Source organism: Telopea speciosissima, chromosome 6 (assembly GCF_018873765.1).
Source record: "Telopea speciosissima isolate NSW1024214 ecotype Mountain lineage chromosome 6, Tspe_v1, whole genome shotgun sequence".
NCBI classification, from domain to species: domain Eukaryota; kingdom Viridiplantae; phylum Streptophyta; class Magnoliopsida; order Proteales; family Proteaceae; genus Telopea; species Telopea speciosissima.
Window position 1 is genome coordinate 67,550,556 of NC_057921.1, and position 17,190 is coordinate 67,567,745.

Below are 17,190 nucleotides of genomic sequence, written 5' to 3' on the forward strand. Positions count from 1 at the left end.
TAGTTCTTCTTGTGTATGCTCTTGTGTATTTGTATACACTCCCCCTCACTTGGTGCTATGCTTTAAATCTAAAAACACTTAGAACACGAGCATTAGTCCAAGAATGGTCTTATTTGTTATCATCAAAATACCTATGTCATCATGGAGATGACGTGGAGTGTATAGGGCCATGTGCATTTCCCTAACAGTATTTTCCTTCCAGGTGTATTCTTCCCTGATCTCTTTCTCTTAAACCTCAAATTTCTTCTTGTTTCTTCTTGTTTCAAAGCTAATGGATCCCCTGTTTTTTTTTTTTGCTAGTTTTCAGCTACCTTAATCCTTTCATATCTAACAGATTAGTATTTTGTTTGCTTCCATTTTTGGTCTGTTGACCTCAACCTCTTATATATCCTAGCTTTAGTTGTGTGTGTATTCAGCTTTTTTTTTTTTTTTTTTTTAACAGAAAAAGACCTGCTCTATTTCCTGAAATTTCTATAACTCACCCATCTGTCCATGTTGCTTTGGAAATCTATTTTCTGGTTTGGGAATCACTTTCTAGGCTTGGGCGATCCTATTGCTAAAGCCTTATTCTGATCTCTTTGAATTTTAGGAAGTTACAGCTTACCTTACGAAACTGGTTCGCAGTTCTCACTGTTCAGTTGTGAGGTTGAAGGAGAACTGTTCCTTATTACACATAGGACATAATAGGTATTGGTTTATAATCTTAGAAGAGGGCAAAGTTGGAATTTCCAATTGAGTATTAACAGGATATTAGAAGAGGGCAAAGTTGGTATTTAAAATGTATTATTTAACACCGTCCACTCAAGGAGTGTAGCTGTATAATTTAAAAACACAAGGGGTCACTCTGTATTTTATACAAACCTCAGGGGGTGGCAATGTAATTTTCCAAAAAATGAAGAAGTTGTGGCCTTAAGACTCTTGAGCATTTCGTATTGAAAGACAGATTCAGATTCAGATTCAGTCCCCAGGCTTTGCGGTAATCGAGTCCTAAATCTTGATTCGGGCAAGTGCAATGGCTCCGAGTATAGCCGTCGTGGTTGCATCATCCACCAACCACCACCCATACAGTCCCTGTCCCCTCGCTCCCACAAAGAAGGAAGAGACGAGGAGCGGAGCAGGGGAGGCAGAAGAGGAGGCTTTGAGGGAAAGGAACGAGGAACTGGAGAGAGAGCTGAAGAAGAGCTTGGAGAGGGAGGGGGAAATGAGGGAGGAACTGCAGAGGACCTCCCAGAGACTCAAAGCCATTGAGGAGGCAGAGGAGCGCCTCTGCGAGATTGAAGCGGAAGCCCTCGACCAGGCACGCGCTGTTTGAGTTAAAATAATACCGCAAGCATACGGGTCGAACACGAGGAGATATACGCCACCCTATTTTACTCACTTTAAAGTAATGCAAAGTGAACAAAATTAAAGTGTTAAATTAAACTAATAAACTAACGGATCTTAACTTACAAGCATCTAATGAATTAAATTGGCGTCCTAACACATATCCATCTAACCTATCAAACTAATGCGGATTGGAAGGGATAAATTGTAGCCACACACCACAACCACATAAATAAATAAAAGAAATAGAGGGAGAAGAAGAAGAAGAATGAGATGGAAGAAGAGAGAATGAGATAGAAGAGAGGGAGAATGAGTTTAAGAGTTTAGAGAGTAAAAACCTGGATACTTGAACAAACCTTGCATGGCTTCCTCTTCTAAATCTCCAAGTCTTGCCATCAACTTAGGAACTTAGACTAGAAAGCTTGAAACTAAACTAGAATTATTACAACCATATTGAAGACATAAAATTAAAGCATGAATCAAAAGCATTACAACCATCGAATTGAAAGCATGAAATCAAACTAGAACTTAGAAAGCCAAAAACTAGAAGAAGAGAAGAAAAAATTTCACTAATTAATTGAACTAAAAACTGAATTAAAACTAAACTAAAATTAACTTAAAAACTGAACTAAAACTAATTTCTTACAACCCAAAGGGCAAGGGGTATTTATAGAGGGAAGGGAGAAGAGAGAAGAGGGAAGTGGTAGGAGAAATATTCCCTAAGAAAAGAGAATATTCTCTTCTCTTTCCTCCTTTACATTGCCTTGAATCCCAAGAAAAAAAAAAAAAAAAAAATAGAAAGAGGGAGAGAAAAGAATCCTAGATACATAAACCTTCTATTTATTAAAAAGTAACTTTCTAATTCTAACTTGTGTTTCCTTTTCTTCGTAGGTGTCTTCTCCAAGCAATGAGATCAATGCATCTTTGACTTTTCAACCTTCCATAGATGAGAGAATATTTTTCAAAAGAAATCTATCCAAAGTAGAATTTCAAAAATACCCTTGGAAAGTTGGAGGAGAGAGAGTGTGATGAAGTTTGACTGCTTTAGAGGCTTCCAAATGGAATCTTTTGGCTGATAGAAAGATAACTTTTGATAATTATGCTAAGGCCCCTAGAATCCAAACTTTCACTTTACTTTGTCCTCAGCTGATTTTTGATAATTACAAATAAACCCTTGCAAACCATTTTCGCGTGTCGTTACGAAAACGGTCGTAACTTCTTGTTTTCAACTCGGAATCAAGTGCCGCTTGAACCGTTGCGAAGCTGACTCGATGGGCTATGGATCCATACTATTAATATCTCAAAATTATGCTAAGGGGCCCACTGTAATCACATTCAAATTTGACTAATTGGCTTGATTCTTTCAGTGCTCAATCCAAGCTTGATTTTCTTGACTCCTGGGCGCTTCCGGCTACTGCCAAACACCACTAAACAGCTTAAAAATGCCTCATTAGCATCATTTGCTCCATTTTCACAAGAATTCACCTAAAACCTGAAAACACAAACAAAAACCTCGAGTAGTTCCGTTCCAAGTATAAAAATGCATGCTTTATGACCCTAAGATTTCACACATAAATGTGTTCATCAGATTCCCCCACACTTGAACGTTACTTGTCATCAAGTAAACAAAAAGAAAAACTAACCTAGAATGCAAAAAATCCTAACTCACTTTCGTAGGAATCACGATTGCACTTAGCATGTGCAACAAGCCTTTGAAACCCTAGGTTACCCCTAGTGGACGAGTTTTGTCTCGTGGGTGTTTGCAGTGAATATACACCCAAAATTCAATTGTAAATGATTGCTGCAAATTTTAATCATGGCATAAGTAGGACAGTGCACATAATCCCAAAAAGTGCTCAACTAAAGATCAAAGAGCCAAAGGTTCCCCCACACTTGAATTTTATTACCCCACATCAATTCAAGTAACAAGCATGCATCAAGGTCAAGGGATCTCCTTATATTTTCTGAACACTACTCACCTTCAGGTAAACCACTCATAATATCAATGGAACCAAAGACTTAGGCTTTGAGTATTTTTACCACACTTTTTTTTTAGGCATTAAGGCAAAAGCTTTTCTTTCACAACAGCAAACTCTATTTCTGCTCCACTACTGTTCTCTGAATGACATGGTGGAGCATACACCAGACACCCAAATACTTGGTAGCTTCGCCTTTTGCATATATCCATAAACACATTGAGGCATTGATGCAAGAGTTTTTTTTGAGTTTCCTTCCAAGGAATTTCGAACAAGTCACCCTGCTTCCTGAGGCACAGTGCCCTGTCTAGTCCCAAGGAATTCCACTTTCCTTTTTTGTTTTTTTTTTTTTTCACTTTTTTTTTTTTTTTTTTTTTTACTTTCATGCCTTGCCTTGCCACAAACAAATTGGTCTCAACTACTAGCCAAAAGATCAAGGGGTCCATAAAACACTTAGAGGAATCTAGCCATCAAATGAAATAACGCTCATATTTTTCAATTCAATCCTTCTCACCGGATACAAACCAATTATTGTCCTTAAAAGGGATTTCTTTATTATTTCACATGCTAGGACACCTAATTCTCTCTTTCTCTCGCTTTGCAATCAAAAAGACGTATGCATAACACCAAACTACCGCCACAACCAAATTTACCAAATAAGCAAACTCATACACCCCCCCACACTTAATTCATGCAATGTCCTCAATGCATGCATAAAAGAAAGAATAAGGATAAGGGAGGAGATGAGGGGGCTTGCCAGATGTAATCAACAAAGAGGATCATGAAGAGTCATGAACTCTACAACAAGTACTTGGGGCATCAAAAGAAATCCCAATCCATGGCCGGCAAATGTAGAAAGGGCTTCAGAACCAGAAAACACTCGACCATGAATTTTAGTAAAGTGAGAAATAATATAGAAGTTAAGCACAATTGAGAAATATCCAATAGAAAAATTTGTCCTCATGCGACAGTGAAAAATGAAGGCATTAAAACTCATGCCATAAATCCTCCCCTTCTCTCCCGTTTGCAATGTAGAACATATGTCATGTTTAGAAAAGCCAACCAAAAATGGATCACAGTAAACATAAAAAAGATCATGAATGTCAGTAATCTCATCAAAATAATCATAAAAAATGGGAGGTTTACTCAAATCAATCCAAGCAATACAACTATCCGCCCTTTGCATAACTTGGTTGTCCAAATAAGGATCGCGATAAAATGCTTGAAGAGCACTAGGACTAATATTGTCCTACTCAATAAAATCATTAAACCTAGGAGGTTTGGACAAATCAACATGTGGGACAATTGAATCCTCAAAATGACAATCATCTGGGTTGTCCAAAGATAGAGGGGGAGAACGAATTTCCAAGGTTTCTATGCTATCATAAAAATCTGATTCTAAATCAGTGGAAACACTAGGCTCACTAAGATCGAAAATTTCAGGCAAAAGTTGGACTTCCCCAGGTGGCTCATCAAACTTTGCTTCACTAATATCTTTAGGAGGCTCAATCTCAAAAAAAAAAAAAATCATCATGAAAAGCATCTTATTGGGAGTGACTCACATTAACTTCAAACTCGAGTGGTGGACTTTCAATATCATTAAATTGGGGATGAGGCGGTTCATTCGAAATTGGAATTTGGTAACATAGATTAGGTTCAGGCTGACTAGGTAATTTACTCGTTTCCTCCTCCTGCACCATGGTGATCAGTTGAGAGAGTTGCTTCTCCATATTGGCTATCTTGGTCTCTGGTTCATTCATTCTTGTTGAATTCATTGAAGGGTTGGGCATTTGAAGATCAAATTGACCATGACATTGGAAATTGGGTGGTCCAACTTGGTTATTCCATTGATCCCACGAAAAATCGGGATGATCACTCCATCCCTTGATTGTGAGTGCCAAAAGAATTGTACTAAAATAAAGGACTCATATTCTCATCACCAATGCTACCCCCATAAAGATTAGGGCATCCTTCCACAACATGGATAGTCTGGGGATGTGACTAATCAAAATTTTTTGAAACCCAACCGAGTCCAGATGCAGCATCATAGGTAACTTAATCCTATGAGGGACACCAAAAGATGGAGGGTTTGAACATATGAAGGACTTTAGATTGAACACACACTCTTTGAAACAAAAGAGAAACAAGATGAGGTTTTCAAAAACTTTTTTTTTTTCCGAAAAAGAAGAGGATAAATAGAAGAAACTAAAGCATTTCGAATTACTTTAAATTCAGAAAAATAAAGTGGACAATAATCTCCTCAGCAAAGGCGCCAAAAACTTGTTTGAGTTAAAATAATACCATAAGCGTACGGGTCAATCGTAGCTACGGGTCGAACACGAGGAGATATACGCCACCCTATTTTACTCACTTTAAAGTAATGCAAAGTGAACCAAATTAAAGTGTTAAATTAAACTAATAAATTAACGGATCCTAACTCACAAGCATCTAATGAATTAAATTGACATGAATTGAATTGGCGTCCTAACACATATCCATCGAACCTATCAAACTAACGCGGATTGGAAGAGATAAATTGCAGCCACACACCATAATCACATAAAAAAAATAAAAGAAATAGAGGGAGAAGAAGAAGAAGAATGAGATGGAAGAAGAGAGAATGAGATAGAAGAGAGCGAGAATGAGTTTAAGAGTTTAGAGAGTAAAAGCTTGGATACTTGAACAAACCTTGCATGACTTCCTCTTCTAAATCTCCAAGTCTTGCCATCAACTTAGGAGCTTAGACTAGAAAGCTTGAAACTAAACTAGAATTATTACAACCATATTGCAGACATAAAATTAAAGCATGAATCAAAAGCATTACAACTATGGAATTGAAAGCATGAAATCAAACTAGAATTTAGAAAACCAGAAACTAGAAGAAAAGAAGAAAAAATTTCACTAATTAATTGAACTAAAAACTGAATTAAAACTAAACTAAAACTAATTTAAAAACTGAACTAGAACTAACTTCTTACAACCCAAAGGGGAAGGGGATTTATAGAGGGAAGGGAGAAGAGAGAAGAGGGAAGTGGTAGGAGAAATATTCCCTAAGAAAAGAAATTATTCTCTTTTCTTTTCTCCTTTACATTGCCTTGAACCCTAAGAAAAAAGAAAAAGAATAGAAAGAGGGAGAGAAAAGAATCCTAAATACATAAATCTTCTATTTATTAAAAAGTAACTTTCTAATTCTAGCTTGTGCTTCCTTTTCTTTGTAGGGGTCTTCTCCAAGCAATGAGATCAAGACATCTTTGATTTTTCAACTTTCCATAGATGAGAGAATATTTTTCAAAAGAAATCTATCCAAAGTAGAATTCCAAAAATGCCCTTGGAAAGTTGGAGGAGAGAGAGTGTGATGAAGATGACTAGGATTCCACTCACAATTAATGAAATGTCAAATCTGTCCTTCAAAAAACGTGGAGCATGAGATGCTTATATAGGCTTCACTGTTGTATTCCTTACGAAAAATCACCCAAAATAGATCCAAATTTCGTCTAATTTGGAGATCGGGAGCCCAAGATATCTCAAGTTGAAGTTGGATTGCTCCAGAGCCTTCCAAATGGAATCTTTCGGCTGACAGAAAGATAACTTCTGATAATTGCGCTAAAGCCCCGGGAATCCGAGCTTCCGCTTTACTTTGTCTCCGGCTAATTTTCAATAATTATAAATAAAACCCTGCAAACCATTTTTGCACGTTGTTACGAAAACGACTGTAACTTTTTCATTTAAACTCGGAATCAAGTGCCGTTTGAACCGTTGCGAAGCTGACTCAATGGGCTACGCATCCATACTATTAACACATCAAAATTATGCTAAGGGACCCACTGTAATCACATTCAAATTGACTAATTGACATGATCCTTTCAGTGCTCAATCCAAGCTTGATTTTCTCGACTCCTGGGCGTTTCCGATTGCTACCAAACACCACTAAACAACTTAAAAATGCCTCCTTAGCATCATTTGCTCCATTTTCATAAGAATTCACCTAAAACCTGAAAACACAAACAAAAACCTCGAATAGTTCCATTCCAAGTATAAAAATACATGCTTTATGATCCTAAGATTTTACACATAAATGTGCTCATCACGTGCCTATCACATCCAAAACAGATCCCTCATGGACCAACTCTCCCAAGCTCACAAGCTTCTTCAGGCCACCAACCACACCAGCCTGCTCCTCTTGGGGGGGAGGGGGGGGGAGAGGATCTTCAGATTGGATCGGCCCCGCCCTCCCAGGCCAGACAGCGACAACAACAACAATAGCAATTAAAAACGTGGCACGTTGTGAGGTGGTCTTCCTTCTTCTTCTTCTTCTTCTTTCTTATTGGTTTAGGAAAAAAACTATTTTAGTTTGTTTCTGTACCTAGCTTGTGAGAGGGCTGGTTTGTTGCAATATATGTAAATGAAAATATATGCAAGGGCACAGTTGGGAATGATGATTTCCCCTTTAATTTTTGGGAAAAAAATCGCAGTGCGCTCGATAAAATTAGATAAGCGCACCATTAAGCTCAACGGTTAAATTTCAACCGTTGAGATCTAATCGATCTATCTTAACCGTTGATATTTTAACCTGCAACCGGCTCTCCCACGTCTTCTTCTTCAGCTACCGACTTGCAATCCAAAACCCATCTCCAGAGCCAACCAAGGAACCACCACCTGCAACCCCAAATACAACCAAGGAACCACTACCTGCAACCCAAAACCCATCTTGAAGCAATCCCCTGTAAATCTCTCTTCTCCTGTAAACCAATTCTCTGCAAACCCAGAGGAAAAAAAAAAAAAAAAAAACCCACTCTTGCAACCCAAAACCCATCTCTTCATCTAAAACCATTCAACCTGCAACCTACTCGTCCAACTCACTTTTTCATTTGATTTCTTATAATTTTCTGCGAAACACTGCGTTTCTAGTCAATTTCAAGGGAGCTGAGGGAAGTTTCTAGGGTTTTGGATTCATTAATGAAGCATTGGGCTTGTGTTTTGGAGTCTTTGATCTCTTAAGTATCATTAGAAAGTCGAAATCTGGAGGAATTCACCAAGTTTCGAACCCCTGGGGGCTAATCAGTCTCATCACAGCTTAGACGGGCTTCGGATTCTGGTTTTTTCCCCGCCGTTTCTTGGGGGTTATGTCTTCTCAGTTCTCAGGCGTTCTTTGATTTTTTTTATGTTCTCGAGTTTCGAATCTCAATTTCTTAGATGAGAGGGGGAAAAACGACGAAGATGAAAAGAGGACGGAAGGGAAAGAAGAGCAGCGAAAGTTCGGGTTAGGGGGTACCGTTTACCTTTTTTTTTCTTTTTATTTCTCTCGTTTTCTTCTTCGTCTTCCTCGCACGCCCAAAACCCCTGCAACGCGCCCCTCTCCTTCTTCTATTTGGCAAAGAACAGCCTTCCAGAACCCGTATATCAGAGAAAACCGAAGACAAACATGGTACAAGTCCATCAAATGTAACATTGAATGAAACCCAGAAAATTGAAGATCATCTACTGCTTGCCTCAGTTTGAAGTTCGAATTGATTCAGAGAAAGAGAAGAAGAAATTGATGAAGGAAAAGGTCTTAATTTGTGTAAAAAAAAAATCTAAAAGGACTTAATCTGAACGACCCTCCATTGATATCTGCTTGCAATGGGCATCTCCACGATAGATCTCTGCAATCACCTGCGACCCTATCTCTCACGACAGCTCTGTTTTTGCCCTTTTTTTTTTTTGTTGGAACAGCGGAAGAGATGGAAGAAGAGTGACAATAATGGGAATGGCAGTCGAGGGAACAATCCTTGTAGATGAACCAACAAACCTCCAACGGGACGAACGGTTATGCGCGGCTACCATCGGCGGTCACCAACTTGCCTCCACCGCCTGAAGCACTCCCCAAAAGAAGAAACCTGCTCTGGCGGTGAGCAAGTTAATGGCTTTTTTTATTCAATGGTTACGATTAAAAGATAAAAAAATAAACGGTTCAGATGAAACCATTGAATTTAGGGTAGTGCTTAAGGAAAATGACGGTAGTACTGCTACCAGTCACTCTTAATTTTTATGAAAATTTCGCTGTTGAATTTTGGTACTCATTTCGAAGTTGTAATTAAGCTGTGATCAAAGAGAGAGAGAGAGAGAGAGAGAGAGATGCTTGCAGGAAATATAAGGGTGATGAGAGAGCACGATACCCTTGCCAAATAACACAAGGAATTGAACTGATTATCGTTTTCACTACTCCTAATAATATGTCGATGTTTGCTACTCTTTTGGGAGAACTGCGTCAGGAACTTGAGCAGTGGTTCAAGTCTCCTCAGCGATACCAAGTTCACATTTACTTGCTTTCCAAGTAATGGAGCCCATGTGAGTATCATATTGTGGGTCTTCTCTTGCCTCCTTGTGGGGCACCCAAAAAAATAAAAAGAATCCAAATAATATTGATTCCCTTACCCAAATGCACCTTCAGCATATGATTGAGTTCTTACAGATCTTGAGCTCGGAGCCACTCCATACATTTCAAATCCAGATCTAAGCCGGGCTGGGCTTTCTGCTTTTTGTTTTATACTTTTTGATAGATGGACATATTGCGCTAACAGATGCTGGTCTCCACTCATTTACAAATCAAATGGAAGCAGAACTCACTGGGGTTTTGAAAGGTTGAGAGGCAACAACACAATATGGAATCTTACCTAAAGGAGTGTGGTGCACCACAAGAGATACTATCTCTCTCCTAACTGCACCGGACAATGTTACTATTCCATGGACTTGCTTATCTGTCTCTCTCCTAACGTAAACTTTGTTACCGTCTTTTCCAGTAAACGATAGAAAATTGATTTTACGGTAAAATTTGATTTATCGGCTATTTTACATCGTTCATCGAAAGCAATAGAGCCTAAAGAACCACTTATAATACAAACAATATAAGAAGAATATTGCTATTAGGAAAAGAAACCCAGAGCTTCAAGATCGAATTGCTAGTCAAAAGCTAAGTCTTCAGTCCAGGTACCCCGCAACCCAAATTCTTTTAGTAAAATTACATGACAAAAACAAATGCCACATAGCCTCATTACCTTGGTGACAAAGCACACAAATATTATCTCCCTTCCCCCATTTGGCAAGTTTGGCCTTACATGGAATTCTATACTGTAACACTCTTCATAAAAACACTCTAAACTTGGGATGAATATTTTAGTTCCAAAAATTTTTCCACCATCTACTGTTACAACTTGTCCTTTTAGAAATGGGATTTATACCTGAGTTCTTCCTTAGAAACGCAGCAGCCGTTTTAGTGGTGAGCTGACCGGACTTAGATGACACACAAAACCAGTGATCAGTAATTGGGCGTAGGCAATTGGATATCAAGAAGACACCATGGAGTTCTGGACAAAAGATTATTAATAATAAAATCTTAAAACCTCATCGAGATAAGGATTCCTACAAGAAGACTGCAAACAATATCCGTTCAACTTAAAGATCCAATGGATCTTTCCAAAACCTAGTCAGAGGTCCATTACAAATGCGAACACACACCATTTGTCTCTAGTATAGGTACAGCACTAGTTTTAGTATTCCAAGTCCATGACCCTATTTTAATGAGAATAGATGATTTTTTTTTTGGTAAAATGAAATTTTATTGATGAAAAGAGTCATTACAAGTAGTAGCATCTACATTATAGATTTGCAAAAACCACAGAGAGGTATTCGGCCAAACTATCGGAGACTCAACCAATAGGATCACCATGGCCAAGGACTCCGCCAAAGTATTGGAGGATCTTGGAACATAAGAAAAACTACAAGAAATAAAGGACTTTTGTACTTGAAAAATATCATGACATACTATAGATATCATTCTCCACTGGTGATTCAATGCATTCCGATTTCACCAACACACGATTGAAACCATTTGAAGCAGAACAGATGACTTACCAACCAAAAAAAAAAAATAAAAAAAATAGACGCATCCATGAGATATTTACTATGAAAATTTTCACCCGCAAAATAGCAAGCCCACAGTCCACCACCATCAACCTCCAAGCCAGCTTGATTAAAAAAGCTTTATTATGGGTTGTAATATCTCTCAAACCCGACCCGCCATGTTTAGGGGAGCAAAGTCTATGACCTGTAATGTAAATATAATTTCTCTTATCACAATTCCCAACACCTATCACTAATGGAATCTATTTTATTGCATACACTCTGCAGAAAAGAGAAGCAAACCATCCAACAAATAAGAATTGAAGACAAAACAGATTGAATGAGCACTATGCACCTTGCATGGGTTAAGTGATGAGCTTTCCGAGTCGCTAACCTTCTGTCCACTCTATAAACAACAAATTGTATTCATCAAAAAATAAAAAAAAATAAAAATTTGTAGACCCTTATCCTCAGACCTAAGATAGAAAAGACCAGTGCCAAAATACATTCCCTCAGCCCCCATTTGCTTAACCCCCAACAGGTAACTTAAACATCTTCTATCCACAACATTGACATATTCCTACTAAAAGTAAACTCCATTCTTACTAAAATTAATATGCTGGGCAGACAAATCCGGGAAAAAAAAAAGGATCTAAAATGGCTTTAATAGAAAAAACATCTTTATTGACTCTAGAAAAATGAACGTTATCATTCCACAAACAACAGGTGGAAAATGTCAGGGGCATGTCTAGCAATCTTAACTCCCTTAAATAAATTAGGATCCCTAACTACGCCAAGATGACTACACAAGACTTCCATCACAACAGTAAAAATTAAAGGACTTAAGGGGCAACCATGTATAACCCTTCTAGAGGGTTCAATGTTCTCAAAACAATTACTTTCCAACTTCATAGAGTATGAAACTGAAAAGATTAAATGTCTTATCAAGTCACAACATCTAAGTCAAAAACAGCTGTAATCAAACCCCACTCCAATCTATCATATGCTTTCAAAATATCTACTCTGAAGAACTTTGACTTGATACAAAATTGACAAATATTTGAATTGCATATTTTGACATTGTACACTCTTTATGTACAAGCTAAAATTACAACTCGCATAGCATAATTTCTACAATTGGATCTCAGTTTCATTGCTGCATAACATCCGTGAAACAGGGAGCAGAACCTGCCTGATGGAGATGGCTGGCTGGCAGTGAAAGAGAATATCAATCAAGATTCCTCATCCTCAACCTGCGATGGTTTGATTCACAATTACAGTAGCAGATTACCCAACCTACATTGCTCACAGATAATTCTCTGGAATATTCTTCCCCTACAGTGCAGTCGTATTAGATCCCATCGAGGGACAGAAAAGAAAGGGCAGTGCTGCTTCTGCGATCCCCCACTGCAAGCTACAACTGAATAAACTAAGAGCTGCTGCGAGGAGAAAGAAAAGATAAAACATAAAATGAGAAAAATGTTTGGAAACTCTGTTTCAGGAGATATCTTAACAAAGCAAATAAATTATAGCAACAACAACAAAAAAAAAAATAAAATAATGACAATAATAATCATATTTATAATTGCAATAACATATTTTTTGGGCCTTCTGGATCTTATAGGCCTCCTGTAAAAGTAACAAGATCTTCAGCAATACATGCAGACACCAACCCCCACTGAAGCAAGGTGAATCATTATTACCAAGGGAGTATAGGGTAGGATCTGAGCAGAAACAAAAAAACCTTTCTCTGCGTTAACCTGCATCTAAACTAAGATAATTAAATCAGAGTCAGTGAGAGAACTATTTTGAAAGATCGCTACCAGATAAGATAACAACTGATACCCCTTTGCTTGGACTAGAGCAAGAGATCCATTGCACGTCTTTCAATGAACACAGGTTTTTTCTTAATAGGATAAGTATGCATGGGTTCATCCAACCTCAAAACGTTAACAAAATCATGTGCTGTCTACCAAATATGCAATTGCAATACAGAAGCTACAGACAGACTAGAGTAAGGAGAACAGTGTTGCAAGTAAATAATCAACATTAGAAAATTACACATAAAAGAAAGGTAAAATGTCACTGCAAGTTTAAGATGCAAGATTGATTGCAAGTCATCCTTTCGTAACAAAAGGATGGGCACATCATAAACAAAATACATTAAGCTAAAGGAAGGATTAGGAACAACTACAAAGCAGAAATCAGACATTAGCCAAAATACAAAAATCACAACAGATGGAACTAAATTATCTGACTTTTGTAGGGACTTGGTGTCTCATAAGGCCCTACCCTGCAGTAGGCCTCGAGATAATATACTTGAAGTTCGATGATTAGAAAGAATGAAACTGAAATACAACTTAAGGAACCTATTCTGAACTGGCGATTAGAGAACATCTGAATCTCCAAGTAATACGCAAGTTACAGTAGAACTAAAATTCCATATAAAATGAGCTAAAAGTTTATATTATAAGCTGTTCCTACACAGACAGCGGAACACTTTGGTCCCAATTTGAAGTCTCCATAGCAAGTCTTGTTCTCTATGTCTGTCCATGGAGAACATTTGAAAGGTTAAAAAAAGAAAAAAAAAAAAAAAAAAAGGGAAGAAAATAAAAAGGGGGAGAAGAAAAGGTCTCCGGAATGCCTCAACCATTTAGCTCATATCCATGCCGTCTCCAATTTGACTGCAGATTGGGGCAATTGCTGAGAAAGACCTCTCAAAAGGAGAAGGATGAAGCTGAGCATCACGCCTGCGCTTAGAAGCACAGCCATCAAGGGAAGGGTTCTCCACTTCAATCTTCCTCCGGGCTCCTCTCACTGCCTGCTCCTCTGTTGAAGTGAGAGGGAAAACGTGGCCGCTCACTCTGCAAAGGGAGCTATGGTTATCGTACAAAATTCTCTGGTTACAGTTTTTGTCACAGATGTGCGTGACCCTGGTTAACTTGCAGCGATACATGTTTCCGCAAACATGCTCATTTTCACATCTCCAATCACATTTATGAAAAGGGATTGCCCCATCACGGCCGAGAATACTCGACAGGAAAATAACATTGGTAGGGCCGGCAACCATGGATTGGCCATATACCTCCATTGCTTGCTTCCGGGAGCCGATGCGTCTGCAACTGTACGTATGTTTAGAGTCCTAAACACCCAAGGCTCCGACCTCTTTGTTCTGCACAACAAAAGGACAAGAGGAAGCAAGTCAATAACTGAGGAGAAGTGACCTCCGAATATAGAACTTAGATACATAGAAAACAGAAACTCACAATTTCCCTATGAATTTTTCTACGTTTGCTCAAGCTTAAACAAACCGTGATCTGTTCTCAGAAGGTAAAGGAGAAAAGAAGATAAAGAGTATTTAACCAGGAAGCAACAAAATCCGTAGAAATTCCTCACTAGGTAGCTATATCGGTTTATCTTCTATAACGAATTCAGAAACAGTTGTACGCACTAGGTTTACCTGAATGCGGAAACCACGAGCTGATACACTCTAGAATCTATCCTCTCTGCTAAAACCTAAACTAGGCAAAAGTTTTATGTCCGTCGAATCTCTCTCTCTCTGTTGGATTTATCTCTTACAATTTTTGTGTAGAAAAGGGGGAAAAAAAATTGCAAATGAAAACAATAAGTTACGGTCAGTTTCAAGTTTCCATATGACCAAAGAAAAGAAGAATGCACAAGAACCACTCTGAGATACAGACAAAATTCGAAAGTTGAAATGAGCAAAGAAGGGAAAACTAACGTTTTCTTGCTAGAGCGACGAAACCAGCTTCCGATAACGCACGAGGAAAATCGAATGAAAATCCGCCTCTCGATCCGTCTAGCCTCAACGAAACAATATGCTTTGAGCGTTCAACAAACAAAAAAGGAAGGAAAAGTGGGGAAACGGGGAGAGGTGTTTCGATATTTATAGAGAAAAGAAGGTCGCAATCAATGGGGCTAAAAGTAGATGAAATGCAAGTGAAATTACGGTAAATGAGGCCGGTTTTTTGTCTTCTTTTTGACGAATGGACGAATGGAGATTGGGAATTCGACTGGGGAGGTGTATTGAGTATTTTTTTGTTTTTTTGTTTCTCTTATGGTGCAAGAGGTATTGAGTATTGACTGTTTTATTTTTTTGGGTTAAATTGACTGTTGAGGTTTGGGACTTTGAGCTTTGGATTTTATCATTAAAAATGTGCTTTCCCTTCGCAGAATTAACCTCCTAGAGGTTTTAATCAATAAATTTTCTCTTCATTAAAAATAAAAAAAAATTAAAAAAAAAGAAAGAAAGAAAGAAAGAAATAAAGAAGTCTTCCTTTTACGATTGTGACTGAAACATCAACGTGTCGAGACTCGAGAGGTTAGACGACGAGTTTCTTTCGTCCCCACATCCTCGTATTTCGTGTTCATTACTGGTGTTTTTCAGGAGTAAAGTTCGGATAGCAGGGAAGACTTGGCACCGAGCTATCGAACGCCCAATTTGGATGTAGACAACCGTTCGTGTGTGTCCGCCTCCACCACATGGTCGTCTTTGAATCAGGCGAGAGAGATTTCTATTGACCTTTCCCTTGTAAAATTTTATACATTTTAAGATGAGCTGTAAACAAACAACCATAGAGTGGCATCTACAGTTCTCTTGGAAAGGAAACACCCACGGACACTATACCATTAAAAAACCACTCAACTGAGTCCCCAGAAACCAATTACCAAAAAAAAAAAATAAAAAATCCCAGAAACGACTGTATTGTCTAAAGCAGTTCCATCAATGTTTATTTAATGGGTCGGTGTTCCATGTGGGAGAGTTGCCCCTGCATACACGAGATCAGTGGAATTTCACGTGTTAGCATCATAAGGATAGGATTTTCGTCTTTCATGGGATGAAACAGTCATTTTATCATCCTTTGTGACTTGATGTATGTAGATGGTACATGCCTTCATAAAGAACTTTTCTCCTTGTTTAATTTTTTAAGGATCCAATTTAATTTATGCCACTATAGTGACATGCATGGACATTGGACAACAGACTTGGGCATAATCCCCAAGACGTCTAAAGCAGCGATGCCATTTATCCAGGAAAAAAAACAAACAAACAAAAAAGTAGGGATGCCAAAATGGGTCCTTTAGAGGGCTTTGAAGGACCGGCTGAGTTCTTCTATTCACACTTTACTTTGGCAATCGCCTTCAATAGGAGATATCAAGCCAAACTCAAAATATCACCAATTTTTGTTTCCATTTTCTACCATCTATGATGTGGACCCCTATATGATTTCACATTACTTTACAGCAATCCTATTTCCTATTAAACCCCAATTTTAATTTTCATATATCTATAGAATGGTTTCTAGTTTTTTACAAAGCGATCGTGTTTAGTTTTCCTTGTAGAAACTAAACAATCTGAAGACTATATGGAGAAGATAAAGAAAAGGTTAGGATTCCCTTTCTCCTATTTTTTGAACCTAGTTGGAAGATCAGGTGGTTTAGCCCTATTTTGGAATAATTCAATCTCACTTTCAATTCTTTCTTCCTCTGTTAGGATAATAGATACACACATTATAGCTCCATTCTGCCAGGATCATTCAGACTGTCGTTTATATACGATGAATGTTATACCCGTACCTCGGGATATAATTAAATATCATTTCTTCTCGTGACGTGTAGATACCGCTGCCATGTATCTTTGGTGACTGTTCTCCATGATGGTCAAACCTAGCTACAAAATCGTTGACCACAAGACGGGTTTGCCTGTGGAGGAAAGATTCCTCAACCGCGATGGGAAAGTTCGTTGATTGGCGACTTCGTCGACTACCCTCCAAGTACCACGGCCGAAGCGAGGAGTTCAGGAGAGAGCATCCGGACCGTCACCTCGGTTGGATAATTCGTTCGGTGATGAGCTTAGCATTCTTCGTGGCGTTGTTCGGGTCATGGGTAATAAACCATGACAGGGGAAAAGTAAGTTCTAGCCTCAAGACTTATTAATTATTCTTCCCTTCGTAACCTCGAAGTGCGGGTCCGGCTTGAACCGCTCGAGCTA

The 17,190-nt window shown here is 38.4% G+C and overlaps 2 protein-coding genes and 1 long non-coding RNA gene across 3 annotated transcripts; 1 reads left to right on the top strand and 2 right to left on the bottom strand.

Annotated features, from left to right (window-relative positions):
* Positions 1–1,012: 1,012 nt before the first annotated feature.
* On the top strand, positions 1,013–7,569 carry LOC122666087. The gene is made up of 2 exons (XM_043862197.1): positions 1,013–1,305; positions 7,392–7,569. Exons 1-2 carry the CDS (start codon positions 1,013–1,015, stop codon positions 7,567–7,569), a joined length of 471 nt encoding a protein of 156 aa, XP_043718132.1.
* Positions 7,570–12,245: 4,676 nt separating this feature from the next.
* Positions 12,246–15,177, bottom strand: LOC122664741. The gene is made up of 2 exons (XR_006333373.1): positions 14,920–15,177; positions 12,246–12,616 (listed from the first exon to the last, which is right to left on the bottom strand). It is a non-coding gene; the product is annotated as an uncharacterized LOC122664741 (long non-coding RNA).
* Positions 13,584–14,381, bottom strand: LOC122664740. Its single transcript, XM_043860705.1, has one exon. It carries the CDS (start codon positions 14,266–14,268, stop codon positions 13,831–13,833), a length of 438 nt encoding a protein of 145 aa, XP_043716640.1. The 5' UTR covers positions 14,269–14,381; the 3' UTR covers positions 13,584–13,830.
* Positions 15,178–17,190: the final 2,013 nt, after the last annotated feature.

Coding starts and splice junctions, on each gene's coding strand:
- LOC122666087 (XM_043862197.1), top strand. CDS start 1,013: ATGGCTCCGAGTATAGCCGTCGTGGTTGCATCATCCACCAACCACCAC. Junction 1,306..7,391: donor GCCCTCGACCAGGCACGCGC/TGTTTGAGTTAA, acceptor CTCATCACGTGC/CTATCACATCCAAAACAGAT.
- LOC122664740 (XM_043860705.1), bottom strand. CDS start 14,268: ATGGAGGTATATGGCCAATCCATGGTTGCCGGCCCTACCAATGTTATT.